This window comes from Siniperca chuatsi, linkage group LG7, assembly GCF_020085105.1.
Source record: "Siniperca chuatsi isolate FFG_IHB_CAS linkage group LG7, ASM2008510v1, whole genome shotgun sequence".
Taxonomy (NCBI): domain Eukaryota; kingdom Metazoa; phylum Chordata; class Actinopteri; order Centrarchiformes; family Sinipercidae; genus Siniperca; species Siniperca chuatsi.
This window is the reverse complement of record NC_058048.1, coordinates 8,216,800-8,235,352: the sequence shown is the minus strand read 5'-3', so window position 1 is coordinate 8,235,352 and position 18,553 is coordinate 8,216,800. Positions and strand designations below refer to the sequence as shown.

General features: G+C 39.3%; 3 protein-coding genes across 7 annotated transcripts; 1 reads left to right on the top strand and 2 right to left on the bottom strand.

Annotated features, from left to right (window-relative positions):
* The first annotated feature begins 664 nt into the window (after positions 1 to 664).
* On the top strand, positions 665 to 4,735 carry LOC122878533 (T-cell surface glycoprotein CD3 epsilon chain-like). Of its 2 annotated transcripts, none has more exons than XM_044201379.1 (5): positions 665 to 940; positions 1,496 to 1,708; positions 1,804 to 1,947; positions 2,265 to 2,321; positions 2,997 to 4,735. In XM_044201379.1, exons 1-5 carry the CDS (start codon positions 868 to 870, stop codon positions 3,035 to 3,037), a joined length of 528 nt encoding a protein of 175 aa, XP_044057314.1. In that variant the 5' UTR covers positions 665 to 867; the 3' UTR covers positions 3,038 to 4,735. The 2 variants fall into 2 exon arrangements, with proteins under 2 accessions (XP_044057314.1, XP_044057313.1); XM_044201378.1 differs by having other exon boundaries at positions 672 to 940; positions 2,265 to 2,317.
* Positions 4,736 to 6,261: 1,526 nt separating this feature from the next.
* Positions 6,262 to 9,678, bottom strand: LOC122878532 (T-cell surface glycoprotein CD3 delta chain-like). Of its 2 annotated transcripts, none has more exons than XM_044201376.1 (7): positions 9,525 to 9,678; positions 9,134 to 9,210; positions 8,927 to 8,947; positions 8,571 to 8,780; positions 8,232 to 8,375; positions 6,912 to 6,976; positions 6,262 to 6,788 (listed from the first exon to the last, which is right to left on the bottom strand). In XM_044201376.1, the coding sequence occupies exons 2-7, from the start codon at positions 9,186 to 9,188 to the stop codon at positions 6,735 to 6,737; spliced, it is 549 nt and encodes a 182-aa protein (XP_044057311.1). In that variant the 5' UTR covers positions 9,189 to 9,210; positions 9,525 to 9,678; the 3' UTR covers positions 6,262 to 6,734. The 2 variants fall into 2 exon arrangements, with proteins under 2 accessions (XP_044057311.1, XP_044057312.1); XM_044201377.1 differs by having other exon boundaries at positions 9,134 to 9,213; positions 9,525 to 9,663.
* A 1,466-nt stretch (positions 9,679 to 11,144) lies between these two features.
* On the bottom strand, positions 11,145 to 18,431 carry LOC122878531 (transmembrane protein 25). 3 transcript variants are annotated; one of them, XM_044201374.1, is made up of 9 exons: positions 17,742 to 18,431; positions 16,810 to 16,927; positions 15,296 to 15,637; positions 14,904 to 15,194; positions 14,572 to 14,703; positions 14,415 to 14,448; positions 12,964 to 13,073; positions 11,973 to 12,062; positions 11,145 to 11,841 (listed from the first exon to the last, which is right to left on the bottom strand). In XM_044201374.1, exons 2-9 carry the CDS (start codon positions 16,886 to 16,888, stop codon positions 11,768 to 11,770), a joined length of 1,152 nt encoding a protein of 383 aa, XP_044057309.1. In that variant the 5' UTR covers positions 16,889 to 16,927; positions 17,742 to 18,431; the 3' UTR covers positions 11,145 to 11,767. The 3 variants fall into 3 exon arrangements, with proteins under 3 accessions (XP_044057309.1, XP_044057308.1, XP_044057310.1); XM_044201373.1 differs by having other exon boundaries at positions 16,810 to 16,930; positions 17,742 to 18,430; XM_044201375.1 differs by lacking the exon at positions 16,810 to 16,927 and having other exon boundaries at positions 17,742 to 18,429.
* Between the last annotated feature and the right edge of the window lie 122 nt (positions 18,432 to 18,553).

Here is an 18,553-nt window from a genome sequence, read left to right as displayed (position 1 = left end):
ATAAAACCCATTCAAACACATTTTACTGTAACACCATAAGCATAAACATTATTACCAAATCAGATCATAAAGTAAGAAAGCTCTGATTGATTACACAGTGCACTAACTAAATGTATAAAGTACATTTACTACCTTTAAATATTCCCAATATGAGAGAGCAAGTATTTACACAAAGCAAGTAGTTTATATGTATGATGGTGACTTTTACTACAACAAATGAGCATGAACATTCACATTTACTACTGTAATATAATATCCAGTACTAGTATCTCATGCAAACTGTTTTCCTGTAGTTGTTGTAGTTATTTTATCAGGTAAATCCCACTGAGATTAAGATCTCATTTCAAGTGAGACCTGAGTACATATAAAATAATACAAGATACTGAAAAGCAATAAAACACATTTGAATCTAAAAGCACGATGCAAAGCAGAACATAAAATGCAATCATAAATACATAATAAAAATATAGACATTACTCAGGATCAGGAATCAAATTCTATATCAACAGGAATAAATATAGGAGGACTTCTATATGCCATACTCAGTCAGTTTGACTTCATCTTGAGGTTTAACCGTGAATTCATTTTGAAAAAACACTTCCTGTGGGGTGCAACATGTGTGTGTGTGTGTGTGTGTAGAGACAGAGACAGAGAGAGAGAGAGAGAGAGAGAGAGAGAGAGAGAGAGAGAGAGACAGAGAGAGAGAGACAGAGAGAACCACCAAGTTTACTTCTTTGAATCTTTTTGTCTTATTGAACAGGCAGCTTGATGCTTTTTATATATTGTCGTGGATACATTCACGAATCTGATCTATAGAGTAGAAAGCTGTAGAAACACAGTACAAAAAACAGAGGTCGCTTTAAGAAAATGAACAGCATGGGTGTTCGGGCCGTGCTCGCTGTCCTCCTCCTGTGCATAGCTACCGTGAAGGCTGAGAATGGTAAATATAGCATTGTATTGTATTTTATTTTACTTCATATTTTAAAGTCATAAAGTTTTAATATACTGGTCTGGATTTGGAAACTGCACGTTTCCTGACAAAAAAATATAACATTTAAGAGCATTTTCCAAGAAACTTCTCTGATTTCCTGTATTTACGTTATACGCCTTAACTGCTGTAACTGCTGTGTTGAAATGTTTCACCCCACTGTACAGTGTACTCCTTTCATTCTGATGTTTTTGATTTACTTATTCTTATTCTTTATTATCTTGATCACTACTTATATTTTTGTTGTTTTTTGTTGTTGTTTACTCTTATTGGAAACATTTCAATCTCTGTGTATGTAAGACATTAGCATGATGTAATACATAGTAACACAAGGAAAAGCCACCAGACTCTGATGTGCATAAGATGAGTTGAGTCTTGGAAAGCCACCTCAGCTCTCTGATCATCCTTCTTTCTCCCTGAAAAGCAATGGGGAAGAAGGCTCTTGATGAAATGACAAACTAAAGTGAGTACACTGAAGTAACTTAATATTTGTCTGTGTGTTTTAAGGAGAAGTAACATTCTGGAGGGAAAATTTCACAATGACCTGTCCAGACAGTGGGACCTGGTTCGACAAAGACAATAATGAATTACCATATTTTTCACCAATGCCGAGAAAGTCAGTTACATTCAAATATGACAATAGCAAGAAAGGCCCTTACCACTGTAAATATGGCGATGATGCCTCCCAAAAAAAATATTATTTCTACGTGCAAGGAAAGGGTGAGTAAAAAATCATTATTTCTCATGATGTGCCATCTGTGTTAGTTGTCCTTTCTGAGCTTCCACTTGTTCAACTGCTGTTCTTTGTCCTCCAGTGTGTGAGAACTGTTTTGAGCTGGAAGCATCTTTGTGTGTGATGGCCATCGTTGCGGACGTGGTCGGGACAGCATTTGTGATGATGATTATCTACAGGTGCACCAAGAAGAAAAGCCCAGCTGGACTTACTCCCGCTTCCAAACGTAAGATTCAACCAGATCACAAAAGAACACAGCATTACACATCTTTTAGTGTTGATACATGCAGATTTTTCAGACGTATCTGCTGTTAAATAGGGTTGTGTGTGTACTCATGCAGCTGATGCAGCTCTTGCAAGTAATTTTTAAGGCTCTAAAGTGTTAAACTCCCTGGGTGTGGACACATCGCATGGATTTAATTTTTACTCTTAAAGCATAATTTGTCTGTATATATGCACAATCAACCACAAAGCATCCTAAGTAAGTACTGAGTCTGACAGCACAAGTGATTGGTCACACATATTTCTGTCATTATCTTGTAGCACCTGCTCGCTCAGGAGGCCGGGCTCCAGCTGTCCCATCTCCTGACTATGATGTAGGTATTGTATATGAAATAATGCATTTTACTTTTGCATTTACATTCAATTGATTTGTTTCTCCAGAGTGACTTAAAATGAGTGCAGAAGTAATCTTCAATAATGTTTGAACCAAAAACTGTAAATAACCAATTTTTATGTGTCCATTTTTTTAAAACTTAAAGGACACTTTGGGAGAGTGAGATGAGAAGATTGATACCACAGCGAAGCTTAGTTTAGCATAAAGAGTGGAAGCAGGGGAACAGTTATCCTGGCTCTCTCCAAAGGTTAAAAAAAATCTGCCTACCAGCGCCTGTAAAGCTCACTAATTAACACGTTATATATCGTTTGTTTAATCCTTACAAAAACCAAAGTGTAAAAACGACTCGTTGAGCTTTTTAAGACTCCAGGAATCACTGTGTCCGGCCAAGAAATAGTCCAGCACGTAACCCATCATAAAATCTAAAAATCTTCTCATCTAACTCTCAGCAACAAAGCAACTAACTATATTTCCCAAAATGTCAAACTGTTCCTTTATGTAAATCAAAAAAATTTCATTTGAAAATCTACTTCCTAACAAAGTTTACTAAGTTTACAGCTACCGAAGGCGAGTCGAAGCCAAGTGCGACCATCTTAATCAAAACATTTCACATATTTTTCTATAATTGACCTAACGCTGTTCATGTGGTGTTTTGGCAGCAACTGAACCCTCGCACCCTCTCCCAGGATACTTACTCTAGCGTGAACAGGATGGGATAGAGACAAGTCACCTGACTGCGCCAGGTCACTGGTGTAAAGGCTGTACGGATGAAGGCAAACATTCACAAAAGACATACATAAACATCAATCTTCCTCCCAGTATGCACACACTGGCTTTTACTCTTTTCAATTTAAAGGGTTGTTTAACCGAAACGGCAAAAATACACAAATTGTTCTCACTTACCCCTGGTGTTACCTAGCCAGGTGCGGTAGCTTAGGTTTCATTTGTCCAGGTATCGTGCCGCCACCGCGGCACAGCAGAGGTGAAAGGCATTAAGTTTGCAGTGCTAACAGTATTTTAAAATTACACTGAAAAACTACTTTCTTCCGAAGAAATAGTCCCCATGAAAACTGTTGACAATGTGTTTAGTGGATTATTCAGAGTAACGGGGACATTGTTTCTGTATGTTGCTGTAGATCAGTATTTACCAGGGGGTCTGTGGAAAGGTTGTATAGCTCAGCTAATTTGAAAAAATTGAAATTATGATTTGATAATATAATCTATATCAAATGCAAACTTGACTGAATACTAAACAAAAGAAAAAGCATCGACAATTCCAGGATCGCTATGTCTGCTGTGTTTTCTTTGCAATGAAATACTATTGAAAAATTGCATAAAGCCATCACATGTATCCCTATCAAAGGGAAGGGGTACTTGAGCCCATCTAATAGGGCTGTGCGGGGTACGTCAGATAAAAAAGGTTGCAAACTACTGCTGTAGACTTTAAATGTAATCTTTCAATGCTGTGAGCACCACAAACTATTGTCCATTAATTCAAACCAAAACTATCTGCATGACTACATACCATTAGAGTTAAGTGAGAAAATATGTTTGTTTGTTTAATATGCATGAGTGTCCAGTTCATTAGGTACACCTGTACAGTCTAACGCAATCCAATGATCCACCATAAAGTCTACTTTTATGATGCCGATAAGGTTCAGTTTTTATGACACTGGCATTGAGGTCATATTTAGTGGTGGGGCTGTTTTGGACGGCATTATATTGAGAGGTGTTTTTTAATATTCTGATCCCCTCGTGTATGTAACATTGTAACAAAAACTGTAACAAATAATTGCAAACACCTCTCAATATAATGTAGTCCAGTACAACACCACCTTTAACTATGACCTCAGCAATAATATAATATAATATATAGGATATAATTAAATTTGCACATTTTTAACAATGTCACCAAAAACGTAACATTATAAGCTTTGTAAAGATACAATTTATGGCAGAACAGTTGTATTGGCTTGCATTAGATTGTATAGATGTACCTATTAAAGTCGCCTCTGAGTGTATACAGTATATGTACTGTGTATGTATTGTACTATGAGTGTACTGACCCTATAATATAAAAAGTTGAGCACTGTCTCATTTACAACAATGTCATAAATATAAATCATAACTTGTATTGTCATTTCAAATAGAGAGATACTGGCATACCTGTATTCTGTATATACCTTATGTTTATGTCATCAGTCATAAGTCATTCTGACTTCTAATATTGTTAAAAGAGCAGCTAATTTTTGTCAGACATGTAAAATGTTAGGCTTATGCACAAATTGCTTACTGTGTTTTCTTATTTGCTTTTTCATTCTAATCTGCTGTGTTAATCTTCTTGTTACTGTAATGAGCGCAACATGTGTCACTAATAAATAAACCACAGTCAACACTGTTCTCATTTTCTTCTTTCATGGTTGGAAACAAAACTGAGATGCCTCTACGGATATAACTGTATGCGATTCATGAAGCGGTCTCAAAGCCGCAGCTCATATCCGTAGCACCCGCATGCACACAATCACCATCAATATGTCTTCATCACTAGAGTCTCTTTTGTGTGACTGACGTGCCATCCTCTCTTTGGAAACATCTGACATTTCTCATGCATATACATGTATTTTACATCCATTGTGCGCACATTGGAAATGTTGTGTCATGCTTTGCGCTTGTGTTTGTACAACTGCGTTTTTCCAAGCAGTGACTGAGCACAGGTGTACTGATGGAAATGAAAGCGGGAAACATGACGCCACGTAATATCAATTATTAGTAGTCTTCATGAAGAAGAGGTAAGTCTATGACACTGTATGTAGCACCGAGGTGTTGTGTTTAGTGGAAACACTCCCACACTTACTGTTCGCTTATCTTCATTTACATCTGCTGTATGTTTGTGTGACAAAGAAACAAAGAGGTAGAGGGGAAGGGGGAGGTTGTATACAATGTGCTCCTCTATCTGATGGTCTTGAGTTAAGTCAAACCGTTCCCACACATCTGCTCGACAAGTGTATGTGGTTGTGTGAGTGAACATCCGTGCACGAACGTACACATTTGCGTTGTGCGAGACCAAACACATGAGCTTGTGTGTGAGTGCATGAAAGTGTCAGAAATTGGTCGTGGGGGGCTCCGAGCAGTGATCAAAGAATTTAAACTATTATCTGACAGGGGGAGGCTTCCTCTAAAGTCAGCTAGAGTTTCTCTCCTCCTCCTCTTCTCCATTTCCACCTCCACTTCTTTGTTACTATTTTAGTCTTTTTTACCTTTCTCTCTGCTCTTCTCTTTACCCTTGTTGTGTAATTCTTTCTATCACTACTCTCTCTATGTCTCTATATTCTCATCTATTCGTACCTTTGGTGCAACAGACTGAAATAGATCTCTGGTGGAGGAAGTATTCTGATCCTTTGCTTAAGTTAAAGTACAACAATGTAAAAATACTCCATTACAGGTAAAAGCCCTGAATTAAAGTCCTGCTTAAATAAAAGTACAGTATTATCATCAAAATGTACTTATGATCCTTAAGATTTTTGTCCTGGTTGGTTTGGTGACACCTGTGTTTACTGGTGGAGAGTGGTTTAATACTTAATAATTGTCTCAGCTGTGAACAACTCTTTAGACATCTGAAATGTGGCAAGGGGCCCCAAATAGACACTGCCTTTTTATAAGGGGTCACAAACCAAACAGAGTGGGAACATTGGTTTAATTATTTTTAAACACTTATCATGCGTTTTCAAGTAAAATATGAATCTATATTAAAATATTAAAGTGAAAAGTAAGTAGTTGTCAAATAAATGTAAGGCATTAAACAGCCCAATATTTTCTGAAATGTATTGAGGTAGAAGTATAAATTAACAAGTACGGTACTTGAGTAAATGTACTTAGTTACTTTCCACCACTGGCAATAGCTGCCAACATGACAAGACAGCACAATTTTTATTCCTCAATGTTTAATTTTGCATCATGATAATGTCCATTTTGTTTTTCATTCTTCATTTTTAAATCATTATATTAAGTGGCTGTTGTAGCAGCCCTACTTACAGTATGGGAAGAAAAAACATAGATAATGAATGAAATATACCACACTGGTCGATTAAAATGCGACTACAGCTGATAAACAATGAACTATGACATACAGCAACAGGTTAAAAAGTCACTCATTATGTGAGTGGTCTATTAAGAGCAACATCTTACAGGCATGGTCCTAAGCTAAAACAGTAAAATACAGAGCAAATTACATTAGGGATGATCACCAAGCTACACATAGAAAGTGATGATGATCAAATGATGATGACCCTGGGAACAGATAACAGACTTTTCTCTCCTGCAGATGTTTGAGTTGCAAGGACACATGGAGAGTATGTTTTCAGCCTGGAGGCTGGGGTCCCAGGCAGAGGGGCCACGTCCTATTTTCTGTTGGTCAGCACATCATACATGTCTTTTTGACCGTGTCTCAGAGGCTGGGTGATGAACGGCGGGGTAAAGAAAGTGAAGGGACAAAGATAAAAAGTGTCATTTATCATTTAATTTTTACATATGATAATCACACATGCCAATTGAAAGGCCCTCACATTTCAGCTTACCTGGTAATGGTCGTTTGGGGCTCTGTTGCTCACTTCGTTTGGAACAAGATGCTGTCTATCAGAGCCTGAGGATAGATGTATTGATAATATTAAATAAAAATATCAACATGCAGAGTTAAGTGGCAAATAAATGACAGTGACAAATCTGATTAATACTATTTATTATTAATACTAAGTTTTGTTATTAGGAGTATTGTATTTGTTATTAGGAGTATTTGTATTTGTGTTATTTAATACTGGAACAGCCTTTTTTTTTAGTACATTTTACTGCTAATGCATATTTCTACTTTTATTTAAGTTAAGTGTCATTTTTACACTTCAGTTTTTGTACGGATTAAACAAACAAGATATTTGATTTTTAATAAGTGTAACACTAACTATATGCAGGGGATACGTGTGTGCAGCGAATAGACATGGTTGTGCTGAGGGAATTTTGTACTTAACACACTAACTTTGGAAGATATCCACTTGATCTGACTGACTCACTGCTGAAGCCTCACATCAGCTACAGATAAACTGCAGAATACATTTTTGCACAAACTGAGGACTGTGGATTTTGTCCCCCATCACTTACATTGAACAGGAGGAATGATTACAGCGACCAAAACCTGTTTCAAATGTGAAAAATGTGAACCTATCCTTTAACTCAGTATACAGTAATGCGGCCATGTATATAGAAGAACAATCATGTATTCATCCACTGCCAATTGATTTTACTTCCTGTGAAAACACCGAAAGTAGTTCCTGGTACTTCAAATCAGGATACTGTTTTTTATTCAGAACTAACAAATTTACACAGAAAATACTGCATCATTGAACATGTACTATTTAGTAGTCTATGTTCTCTTTAATTACTCATCACAGGTTTTCTGACTAATGTACCAATCACCAATCAAAACTGACCTCAGTTCATTTTAATATATAATCCCGATCACGTTCTATAACAAGTATGCATGAATTACTATGCATTTTAAACAAGCGTGTCAGTAGTGCCCTTGAGATGAATGTTCAGGTTTTTTCATCCTGTCTGTAATAAATATGAGGGAATCACTGAAATTCAAAGATTGTTTACATAATACAAACAGGAAATACCTGCGATCGATCGATCGATAGATAGATAGATAGATAGATAGATAGATAGATAGATAGATAGATAGATAGATAGATAGATAGATAGATAGATAGATAGATAGATAGATAGATAGATAGATAGATAGATAGATAGATAGATAGATAGATAGATAGATAGATAGATAGATAGATAGATAGATAGATAGATAGATAGATAGATAGATAGATAGATTGATTGATTGATTTTACTTTTCTTGTGAGAGATGGTTGGACCACTCCGAGTCTGAGACGCAATGAGATAGACAGCCACTCCTATCACAGTCGTTGCCACCACGTTTCCTACAACTATTCCAGCTATCGAAGGCGAGTCGAGGTTTATGCAGTTGTCACAGGCTGGACACACACACACAAACACCAGTGTGTTGAGAATCAATTCAAGAATTAAAGTATGATTGCTGTCAAGAAATACTGTACTTATAATACACTGTAAGTGCAAGTAATAAAAGTACAAAAGTCCACATAAAAACATACAAAATACATGAGTGCTTTCATCACATAATACAAGACAAGTTTTTCTGCAGAACTTACTCCGAAATTTCACATAGATTGCTGGTGGCATTTCACTAGTGTCGTCAGTGCCCACAACAGGCGAACATTTGTATTCTCCTGTGCTCTCATCTTTGTATGGCAAAACCAAGGATTTATCATTAACAGTGTCTGATGTAATATTATAACCTTCACTACAGGACACCTGAATACCATCAGAGACAGCTTTCACTGTTATCCCTAGTCCCGATCCTGTGTAGGAAAAAGGAACATTCAAATTTAAGACAATAAACCTGCACCATGTGCTGATTATTGAATTCATAAAGACAGATTTAAACATAATTTCACGCATGTAGTTACCATCAGGCAACCCCATTTAACTGTTAAAGTAGTCTTACCTTTTTGACAACTGACCGATGCTGTGGGAGAAATTTGGAAAGAAACATGAAAACATTTACTTTAATGAAACTGGCATATAATTGTTATTTTTAAAATAATTGAAGGGTACTTTTTCTTAAAACCCAACTGATGTAAGATGTTTGAAGACAGGCTCTGCTCATTATGATTTCATGTCAGTATAAACTAAAAGCATGACATAGGCCTACCTGTCAGTGTCCAAAGCAGCAGCAAACAGGCAGTCAAAACTACTTGACATTTCATTGTGTGTTTACTCCTCTGAGTTCTGCTGATAACAGAAGGAGATCACTGTAAGTAAGAGCAACAGAAAACAGGAAGAGCGCCATTTTCTGCTCCATGTCGACCATTTTATTCAACTTATTGAAACAGATAACTCGTGATGAAAGACAAAATGTAGGGTGTTATTTCAAGAAAAATCATTTTAGCTAATCTATAATGAAACTCTGACTTCAGCTGATTTTACAAAAACCAAAAAATCATATTATGGGGTCTCCATCAAAACATACACAAGTGCTCGACACAATCTGAGCTGAACTGAAAATGTGAAATCCACAGCAAATTTTAAATAAAAGTACTGACCTCAAAATAAAGAGCTGCCGTGTCCCTGCTGTCAAAGCATCCAGCCTCCGTCTGTTGAAGTGTCTCACTCTGTGTGTGTGTGTGTGTGTGAGAGAGAGAAGGAAGTGAGTTTGATTGGTTTATTTTACGTCTCAGCAGGCTTTGTACATCTGGAGGACTCTGTGTCTCTGTGACTTCCAGCAAATGACACCATATGTTAGACACAGGTGCTAGGGCGTAGGTTTGCATATGGACGGAATGGACATGTCCCTACCAATATTTTGTGAGGACAGAATTGTCCCTACCAATATTTGAGCAAACTGGTTTACATTATCTTTGCGGGGTGTAGGGGGTTGTTGTGTCCCTACCAGTGTTGAGACCATACCTATGCCCTTGCACTGGTGGAATATAACTAAGTGCATTTACTCAAGTACTTGTAATTTCATGCCGCTTTATTCTTCCACTCCACTGGAATTCAGTGGGAAGTGTTGTACTTTTTACTCCACTACGTTTATTTGAAAGCTACAGTTACTAGTCACTGAACAAATTAAGATTTTACATACAAAACACATTATGAGGTTATATCATATGATGCATTGTTATAAATTAAACTACTCAAACACTATTTAAAATAGTTCAAATTAGACCTTGACTAACTGCAACAGTAAAGTGCTTCTTACACATTATTGCACCAGCATCAATAATCTAATATACTGTATAGGACAGGAAACATTTTTCTGCAATGAGTACTTTTACGTTTTTACATGCATTTTGCTATAATACTTACTTGTCAGTGGATTTGAATTAAACTGGTATGTAATATTTAGTCCATCAGTAAATTGTTTATTCCTTCTCAACCACTGACCATGACTTTATATTAGTGTTTTACATGTTTGGGGAGTTCAAATGTATCACTATTGTTGAAACTTGTGATTAATTTCACTGTTTTACCCACGTCATTGTTCATTCTCACAAAGCACACATTTTCCAAAAGACATGAGCAACAATCTGTGAAGGAAAATCTTCATATTGACTTTGGAAATAAAGTCACTGCCAGCCATATATTAGCTGAAATGACTGCGACTTGCTGTATAGTTGCTTTGGGAGATGTACAGAGCAGCTCCATCTGGTAAAACAAAGACATGAACACAACCGTGTGTGTTCAGATTAATATTTCAATTCCCTGTGTGTTGTAAACGTTTGTCCCGCTGTGTGTGACAGACTACACTCCCTGTTCAGCGCAGAAGAAGCAGCAGCAGAGAGAGAGTGAGAGAGAGAGAGCAAAGAGATGCTCCCACAACACAACTCTGCTTCCTGTCTGAAGAAAAGCCACAACCTGTGACCTAGAGCTTACACCTGGCACACACTCACTCACAAAGTCAAACATAGACATGCATCATTTGTCTCTTGCACCTGCTATTGTAAAAAAAAAAAAAAAAAAAAGCAGAGTATCAAATTTCTTTCTTCACCAAATGCTACAATGCTTTCACCTTCACACAACACACACTCATCACTAGTACCATGTCAAAAACACACATCACCTGCATGAATAACAGATATAACAGACCATGTTTTCCAGCTTATAAAGCACCATAGAGCGCCCCCTGGTGAGCATCAATAAAACCACAGCAAGTCCAGCAATTGCTTCATACAATTTCAATATTATCTTTATTAGACGTCCTTTTTTATACACATATACATATGCATACAAATATACAGTATATGACATGTTACATGTCCATATACAAATACTATAATTATGTACCATCTTATTTGGATATTATTGGTCAAAATGTAAAATTTCACATACAGTACATTATCTTGGACATTCTGGTGTTAGCATAGAACAATTAATGCATTCCAATAATGCAACAGGGAGGAGGACATTAAGAGTATGTGGTTATGAGAGGAAATCATGTCAAAACATACAGAATATGAGCATTTTTATGTAGAGTTCATACTTTTGCATTATTGAGATTCAGAAAGACAAAAACATCGACAGTTTTGTTTTGTGAACAAGAAATTCAAGTTCACGGATGAACTTGTCAGAGAGTGTGTTGGTACTGTATGCGGCCCAGAAACAGATAAGATCTTCACAACAAGACAGTTTCTGGTTCCTGGTCATCCTGGTCCAGCTTGAAGGTGACTGATGACTGGCTGAATGACTGACTGGCAGTTGTACTGGGTTTCCTCTTGGACAAGTGCACTGTTGGAAATAGTTTTGCATGCATGTACAGTATGTGTGTGTTTGTGTGTAACTTCAGTCAGAGCCAGATCTCCTCACTGCTTGTGCTGTTCACCTTATAGATGTAGCCCACCATCGGATATCTGGCAAAACCTGGGAAACATCGGGGGAAAGCATTCAGACAGAACACAGCATGAAAAAATAATACACACACTGCTGTTCCTCCACACTGAATATAAAGTATAAATAATGAAAAATGCAACAGTAGAGTGTATTTCCCTGACCTCTGGCAGCGTAGGCTAACGACAGATCTTCCTCCTCCTCTTCCTCTTTCTTCTTCTCTCCCACACTATTCTGCTGGGCAGCCTCTCGGGCTACGAGAAGTGATTCATGAAGGATGGAATACACAGCAGAATTCAAAAGAGATGTATGGATGAGTTTGAAGGGATAGTTTTCGGGAATGCACTTATATTTTCTTGCTGCAAGTTGGATGAGAAGATTGATGCCACACTCATGTCTTTACTAAATATGAAGCTACAGCCAGGAGTCGGTTAGCTTAGCTTAGCACAAAGACTGGAAATGGGGAAACAGCTAGCCTGGCTCTATAAAGGTAACAAAATCCACCGACCATCACCTCTAAAGCTCAATAATTCACACTTTATATATTGTTTTCTTAATCCGTACAAACACTGAAGTGTAAAAACAACAAGTTGTGTTTTTTTCCCAATCAGTTATGGATTGAATAACTTGTTTGCTCGTAACAAGAACTTGGGCCACAATTGATCGCATTTTACACCAAAGCAGAAGTTGGTCGGAAACTTTTGTGTTGTCATCCACTAAAGATTTCAGGATGCAAGACACCCTGTTGTAAGAGGCTCCATTTTGCCAACCTTTAGCGCTGAGCATTGATTGTGAAAACAAATAAAATATTTCTATTGAGTGGTGTTTATTGACTGACTTATGTTTTAACTGAGCTAACCTTTCAGACTTTTGCCATCTTGTGACGCATTAATTCAACTCAGCAATTCAGAAATCATAGTATAGTGTCTCATGAGTTCACAAGTTCACAAATTGTATTTATGGCATGAAAGCTTAGAGTAGTTTCATATTTCTAAATTGTCACTGTTATATACAGTCCATGTCTCTATATTGTATATACTACATATGCAGATACAAAATTTTTATCTCAGTATGTAGTGCACCAGGCCAATGTCTGCCCCCCCTCCCCACAGCTCCACCCATCTGTGTATGAGGTGAGGGTGTTTACATTCTTACCTTTTCTCAAAGTGCTGAGGTCGTTGAGCTGCATGTTGGAAGGCAGAGACATGTTCTCTCTGGGGATGTGGGTCTTATCAGCTTTCTCTGCCTTCAGACTGGCAGATTCACTGTGCAGGAAATATGGAGGAGAGATAGCCAACTTGGATTAGACGTTTTATTAGTCTGCAGGATGGACTGTGATTGTGATGTCAATTAAAGAAGGGTGGTTGTAGGAATTATAAAAGGAGATGCAAGGGATGTCCATTTGTTAAAAATCCTTACTTGATATACAACCCTAAATTGATTGCAGTCAGCATCAAAGACGTTTTCATTATCTACAAGTGACAGGTGGATGTGATTAAGTGTAATGTAGTGTTCTAATGCTTAGACCTTGTTAGCATATTAGCATCTACAGTATAATCTGCAGGACACCTTCTACCTATATCCAGTGTTCGAAATGTGTGTGAGGTGCTGAATCGCCATTGTTGAATATGTGACACTTTTAAAGAATAGTTCAACATTTGTTGAAAATGTGCTTATTCTCTTTCTTGCTGACTGTTAATAAGAAGCTAACTGCCAGCAGCTCGTTAGCTTAATTTAGCTCAAAGACTGGAAACAGCAAGCCTGGCTCTGTCCAACGGTAACAAACGGTAACAAAATCCACGTACCACCACCTCTAAAGCTCACTACTTAACACTATATTTAACATTTGTTAACATTTATCGTTTGTTTAATCGGTGCGTCACAACAGCACCTTGTGGTTTTATGTGCTTGATTATTTCTTGGCCTGGGGCAGTCACTCTCCGCTGGTTGTCTGGTAACCGCATTGTGACGACATGACTGACAGGAGGTTGCTGGTAGGTGTTACCTTTGGACAGAGCCAGGTTAGCTGTTTCCCCCTGTTTCTAGTCTTTATGCTAAGCTAAGCTAACCGGCCACTGGCGGTAGCTTCATATTTACTGTACGGACATGAGTGGTATCGATCATTTCACAAACTCACAGCAAGACAGCAAATAAATGGATATCCCAAAATGCTCATTTATTCCTTTGAATGAGCCTCCAAGGACAGTTTATTTAAAGTTGTCCTGATATATTTGATAAATCTGACACTTATAGAGAATGAGAAATGGTGAGAAAGTATTTCTTCCATTAGTCAGTCTTAAGACTACCCGAAAGGATCAGACCTCCACTTATTTCACCTTTTTCTTTAAGGCAAAATATGTCAAGCCACATATTATCTGGCATCAAGAAACAGTTGTCCTACAATGGAAACTCACCTCAGGGGTAAAGTATCACCACTTGGGGGTCAAAAAGAGATACTGTCTACCATAACATATCTACAAAAAATGTTTATCCAGTGATTGGATATCCACTAGTCTTGTTGGCCTGCTTTACTTGCTCTCCATTCTGATTCTATTAAGGTGGTTCATATAAATATCCGCTGAAAGAAGTCTGATTACTTCATTTACCTTTTCTTGGTCATCAGAATCTCCACTGGTTCATCTGTAACATAATACAAGGAGATGTATTATCCTGCTGAATAAGTGTTATATACAACAATGCAAGCTACGGGCAAATTTTCCAGCTGACTTGCTCCCTACACACACAAACACACTCTAGTCTCACCAAAGGACTTGCTCTTGTTTTTTTGCATGAGGCAGAGAACTATCAGACTGAGGATGAGGAGGGCCATGAAGGCCATGGCTCCCCCAGTCACTATTCCCAGCATGGGCACCTCCACACGAGACTGCAGGAACTCTGGAGAGAGAAGGAGAGATTTAAAGGAATAGCTCGACATTTTGGGAGCTACGCTCATTTGCTTTCTTACCAAGATTTTGATGAGAAGATCGATACCACTCTCGTGTTTGTATGGTAAATATGAAACTGCTGCTAGAACACGGTTAGCTTAGCATAAGAGAGACCTTATCGGCTTCCCTTTGCCTTTTACCATCACTGACCTGCCAGTGTGAGGTTGCTCTGCACCGTTCCCACACTGTTGCTGGCGTTCAGCGAGACGTTCCCTGATAGGCTACTGAGCATGACCCTCAGCGTGTGATTGGTCAGCCAGGGGTAGCTACGCGAGTCTAGGATGAGGAAGTCTGAGGTGTTGGCCACCAGCTGGCCGGACTGGTCCACAAAGGTGATGGTGGCAGGCGGGTTGGACCGTACCAAGGCAAAGAGGACCAGGGAGAGGCCGGGGTCTGAGGTTTCACTGTAGTGGGCGTTCACCCTGAGGATCTCTGGCTGAACTGGGAGACAGAGAAGAGGAACGACTTAGCACTTTATTTACTGTATCAACAGAAAATAACTGGGTCCACTTACAATCCTGAAATATTTTACACAGACTCACACTGGACATTGAGTGTGACCGTGGCATTGTAGCTCTCTCCTGTCCTGGGGTTCGATGCGACACACACCAGCTCCCTGTCCCACTTCCTCGCCCGCAGAGAGAAGGTGCTGTGATTGGTCCCCGGTCTCATGACCTCGGAAGCTTCCTGTGACTTCATCACCAGGCGCCCACGGTTGGGTGATGGCTCTCTCTGCTGCTCCCCATTCAGGTACCAGGTTAGCAAGGGAGGTGCCCGGGGATCCCAGCCGCCTGATTGGCAGTTGAACCGGTGTGTCATGTTCTCCTGCAGTGTCACAGCTGCCTGGTGCCGTCCGTCAATTTTGGGGGCGGGTTCAATTGCACCTGTGAGTACAGGATTAGTGGTGATGTAATAGGACTGTGTGGGCAAAACATGACAACTTAAAAGATTTCAACTTTTATCTAGACTTTAAAATGTCACTCTACACAAATATTACAAGTTAAAGGAATAGTATGACATTTTGGGAAATATGCTTATTCCTTTTCTTGCAGAGTTAGCTGAAAAGATTGATGTCACTCTCATATCTGTCTGTTACATATGAAGCTACAGCCAGCTAGCTTAGCTTAGCCCAAAGACTGGGAGCATGGCTCTGTCTTTACAAACAAAATCCTCATACGAGCACCGCCAAAGCTTACTAACTAACACGTTATATCTCATTTGTTTAATCCATATAAAAACCAGAGGGTAAAAACAGCAACTTGTGGTTTTACGGGGTTACGTGCTGGGATATTTCTCAGCAGCTGGGGGAGACTCCAGGACAGTTGTTTCCAGCCCATGTAAAACCACAACTTTTCGTATGTACACTTTTTTGTATGGTTTAAACAAACAAGCTATAATGTGTTAATTAGTGAGCTTTAGAGATAGCTGGTAGGTATATTTTGTTACCTTTAGATAGAGCCAGGCTAGCTGTTTCCCCCTGTTTCCAGTCTATGTGCTAAGCTAAGCTAACCATCTCCTGACTCTAGCTTTATAACAGACAACGATGAGAGTGGTATCCATCTTCTCATCTAACTCTTGGCAAGAAAGTGAATTTTCCCAAAATGTTTAACTAATTCCAATGTTGACCAAGTTGCTGGTTAGTTGCAGTTTTTGATTAGGGTCTTTAAAAGTGATTTTGTGGAGTTTATCTTCTAAAGATATTTAGAGTAAATAAACCTGCTTCCATCCAAAATCTTATCAGCTAAGACTCTCCTTACAGCTAACGTTACATGTATTTTAAAGGAAATTCCACAATAATTAACATTTAGCTTGTTATTCTCCAAAAGGAGACATTTTACCAGAAATTAAATCTTATTTCAATTCATTTTCAAGATTAAGGACCAAGGTTGCTTGAAATTGGATAAGACAACAGCTATGTTTATTTATTACTTATTATTAATACCATCGGCATGAAAATAGGTGCAGTGCAATAACCTAAAGGTCAATTTTGGTTGAATTCCAATTATGCAAAAGGTACAGGTCGTGTATACTAGGTTACAGTTGCTGTGTGCCTTACCTGTCCAGGATAAGGCCAGTGTGTGAAGGAACACGACAGCAGAGCCCAATGCCCACCTTCTCAGACACACACGCTCCATACTGGCCCAACGGAGCACCACACACGCATACACATCTATCTGCTTGGAGAACAAATTACATGTGTATGAGGTTCTATGGATTATACCGAGGAACCACCAGCAGAAATCTCAGAGACGGATATCTCAAAACAAAGGAACATAAAACCCAAACTACATGGCTCAGTAACACTTGGGGAACATGAGGATGTTTGGTTTGTGATTCTGATGAATTCACCCTTTAAAGACACAGATTCCGGTTGGTGAGATTGAGATGTAAGCCTAAAGAAGCAGACAGAGCTTCTGAAATGAAACTTTCAATGCAATGCTATAAAGATAAAAGCATGCAAGACTTTTCACATACAGCCGGTGACATGCCTCTCACTTTTCAATAATTCACTGCCTGTCCAGCGTTGATTTGCAGACTTACCCCATCACTACAATAGAAAACATTAACAGGCCTGCTCCTGACAAGTGATTGTGCACACATACAGTAAGTGCGGGGAATCTGTAATGTATTGTGCTTGCTTGCAATCTGGGTCACATGATCTGTGTGAGCACCTCGGAAGAAAGAAGGAACTGAGTCATCAAGGAAAGACTCATAATCGTACACATATGGAGACGACCAAGAAAATTCTTTGTAACACATGCACACATAGATAGAAGGTGTTGCAGCTCTTTGCCCTCAGGTTTAGGATGCTGGGACTGCACTGACATTCAGAGCAATATGATAGGCAGCAAGGGGCTACACATTACACTGTAGGACCACACATATGCTGTATATACTGCACTTTGTAAGGCTGCATGCAGGCATTTCAATGCACACGTGTGCACTTAAATATAGACAGAAAGCCCTCTACGACACACACAGTATTACCTCAGCCCTTTCTGCAGACGCTGTTGTGATTCAGCCTGCTGGAGCTCCATGGCAGCAGAGGAGGAGAGGAGGGAGAGTGAAGGATGGTGATAACAGCGAGGAGATGAGAGGCAGCCCTCCCTGACTCAGTTGCTTTCCCATCTGCGTACACTCATACACACACACACACACACACACACACACACACACACAGGGCTCTCTGCAGGGTACAGCAGCTCCAGTAGCAGCGTTCACTAGCTGGCAGGGGCTTGCAGGGCTGGCTGACGCAGGCAGTCACGCTGCCGCCACTCCGAGGACGAGGAGAGTGAGAAGGGAGCAGGGGACGAGGGAGGGAGAAAGGGAAGGAGCAGGCAGCTGTGGAGATGGAGAGAAACAGGGAGAGAGGAGAGAATGAAGGCAGGGAGAAAGGGAGAGGAGCAGAGGATGCAGAGAGAGGAGGAGAAGGGAGAGGAGAGTGGGCACAGAGTCGTGAGGGAAGAAAAAGAGCTGATGTGGGAGAGGAGAGGAGAGGAGAGGAGGATATACAAGCTAGAACACAATAGAAGGAGCTCTGTGCAAAACGTCAATCTAACGATCTACTAGGTGACTGAACACGGAGTTGTGGTGGATAGAGGAGAGTAAACTGGGAAACACAGATCTCTTTCTGTCCTCCATCATTCCTGTCCATCATCAGGCATGTTCAGGCATGTTAAAGTAACCCCTGATATACAAAGGCACACAGTCTACATGGCTCACACTGTCTGAGCTCAGTTACTTCAGACTGAAAAGCCTCTGCAGTGCAGCTGTACAGACCTGAGCAGCAGCATGCAGAG

Coding starts and splice junctions, on each gene's coding strand:
- LOC122878531 (XM_044201374.1), bottom strand. CDS start 16,888: ATGGAGCGTGTGTGTCTGAGAAGGTGGGCATTGGGCTCTGCTGTCGTG. Junction 14,704..14,903: donor GAGCAACCTCACACTGGCAG/GTCAGTGATGGT, acceptor TTCTCTCTCCAG/AGTTCCTGCAGTCTCGTGTG. Junction 11,842..11,972: donor GTTAGCCTACGCTGCCAGAG/GTCAGGGAAATA, acceptor GATGTTTCCCAG/GTTTTGCCAGATATCCGATG.
- LOC122878532 (XM_044201376.1), bottom strand. CDS start 9,188: ATGAAATGTCAAGTAGTTTTGACTGCCTGTTTGCTGCTGCTTTGGACA. Junction 6,977..8,231: donor AACCATCTCTCACAAGAAAA/GTAAAATCAATC, acceptor ATCTATCCTCAG/GCTCTGATAGACAGCATCTT. Junction 6,789..6,911: donor CCCCAAACGACCATTACCAG/GTAAGCTGAAAT, acceptor TTCATCACCCAG/CCTCTGAGACACGGTCAAAA.
- LOC122878533 (XM_044201378.1), top strand. CDS start 868: ATGAACAGCATGGGTGTTCGGGCCGTGCTCGCTGTCCTCCTCCTGTGC. Junction 1,709..1,803: donor TTTCTACGTGCAAGGAAAGG/GTGAGTAAAAAA, acceptor TTTGTCCTCCAG/TGTGTGAGAACTGTTTTGAG. Junction 2,318..2,996: donor TCCCATCTCCTGACTATGAT/GTAGGTATTGTA, acceptor GTGTTTTGGCAG/CAACTGAACCCTCGCACCCT.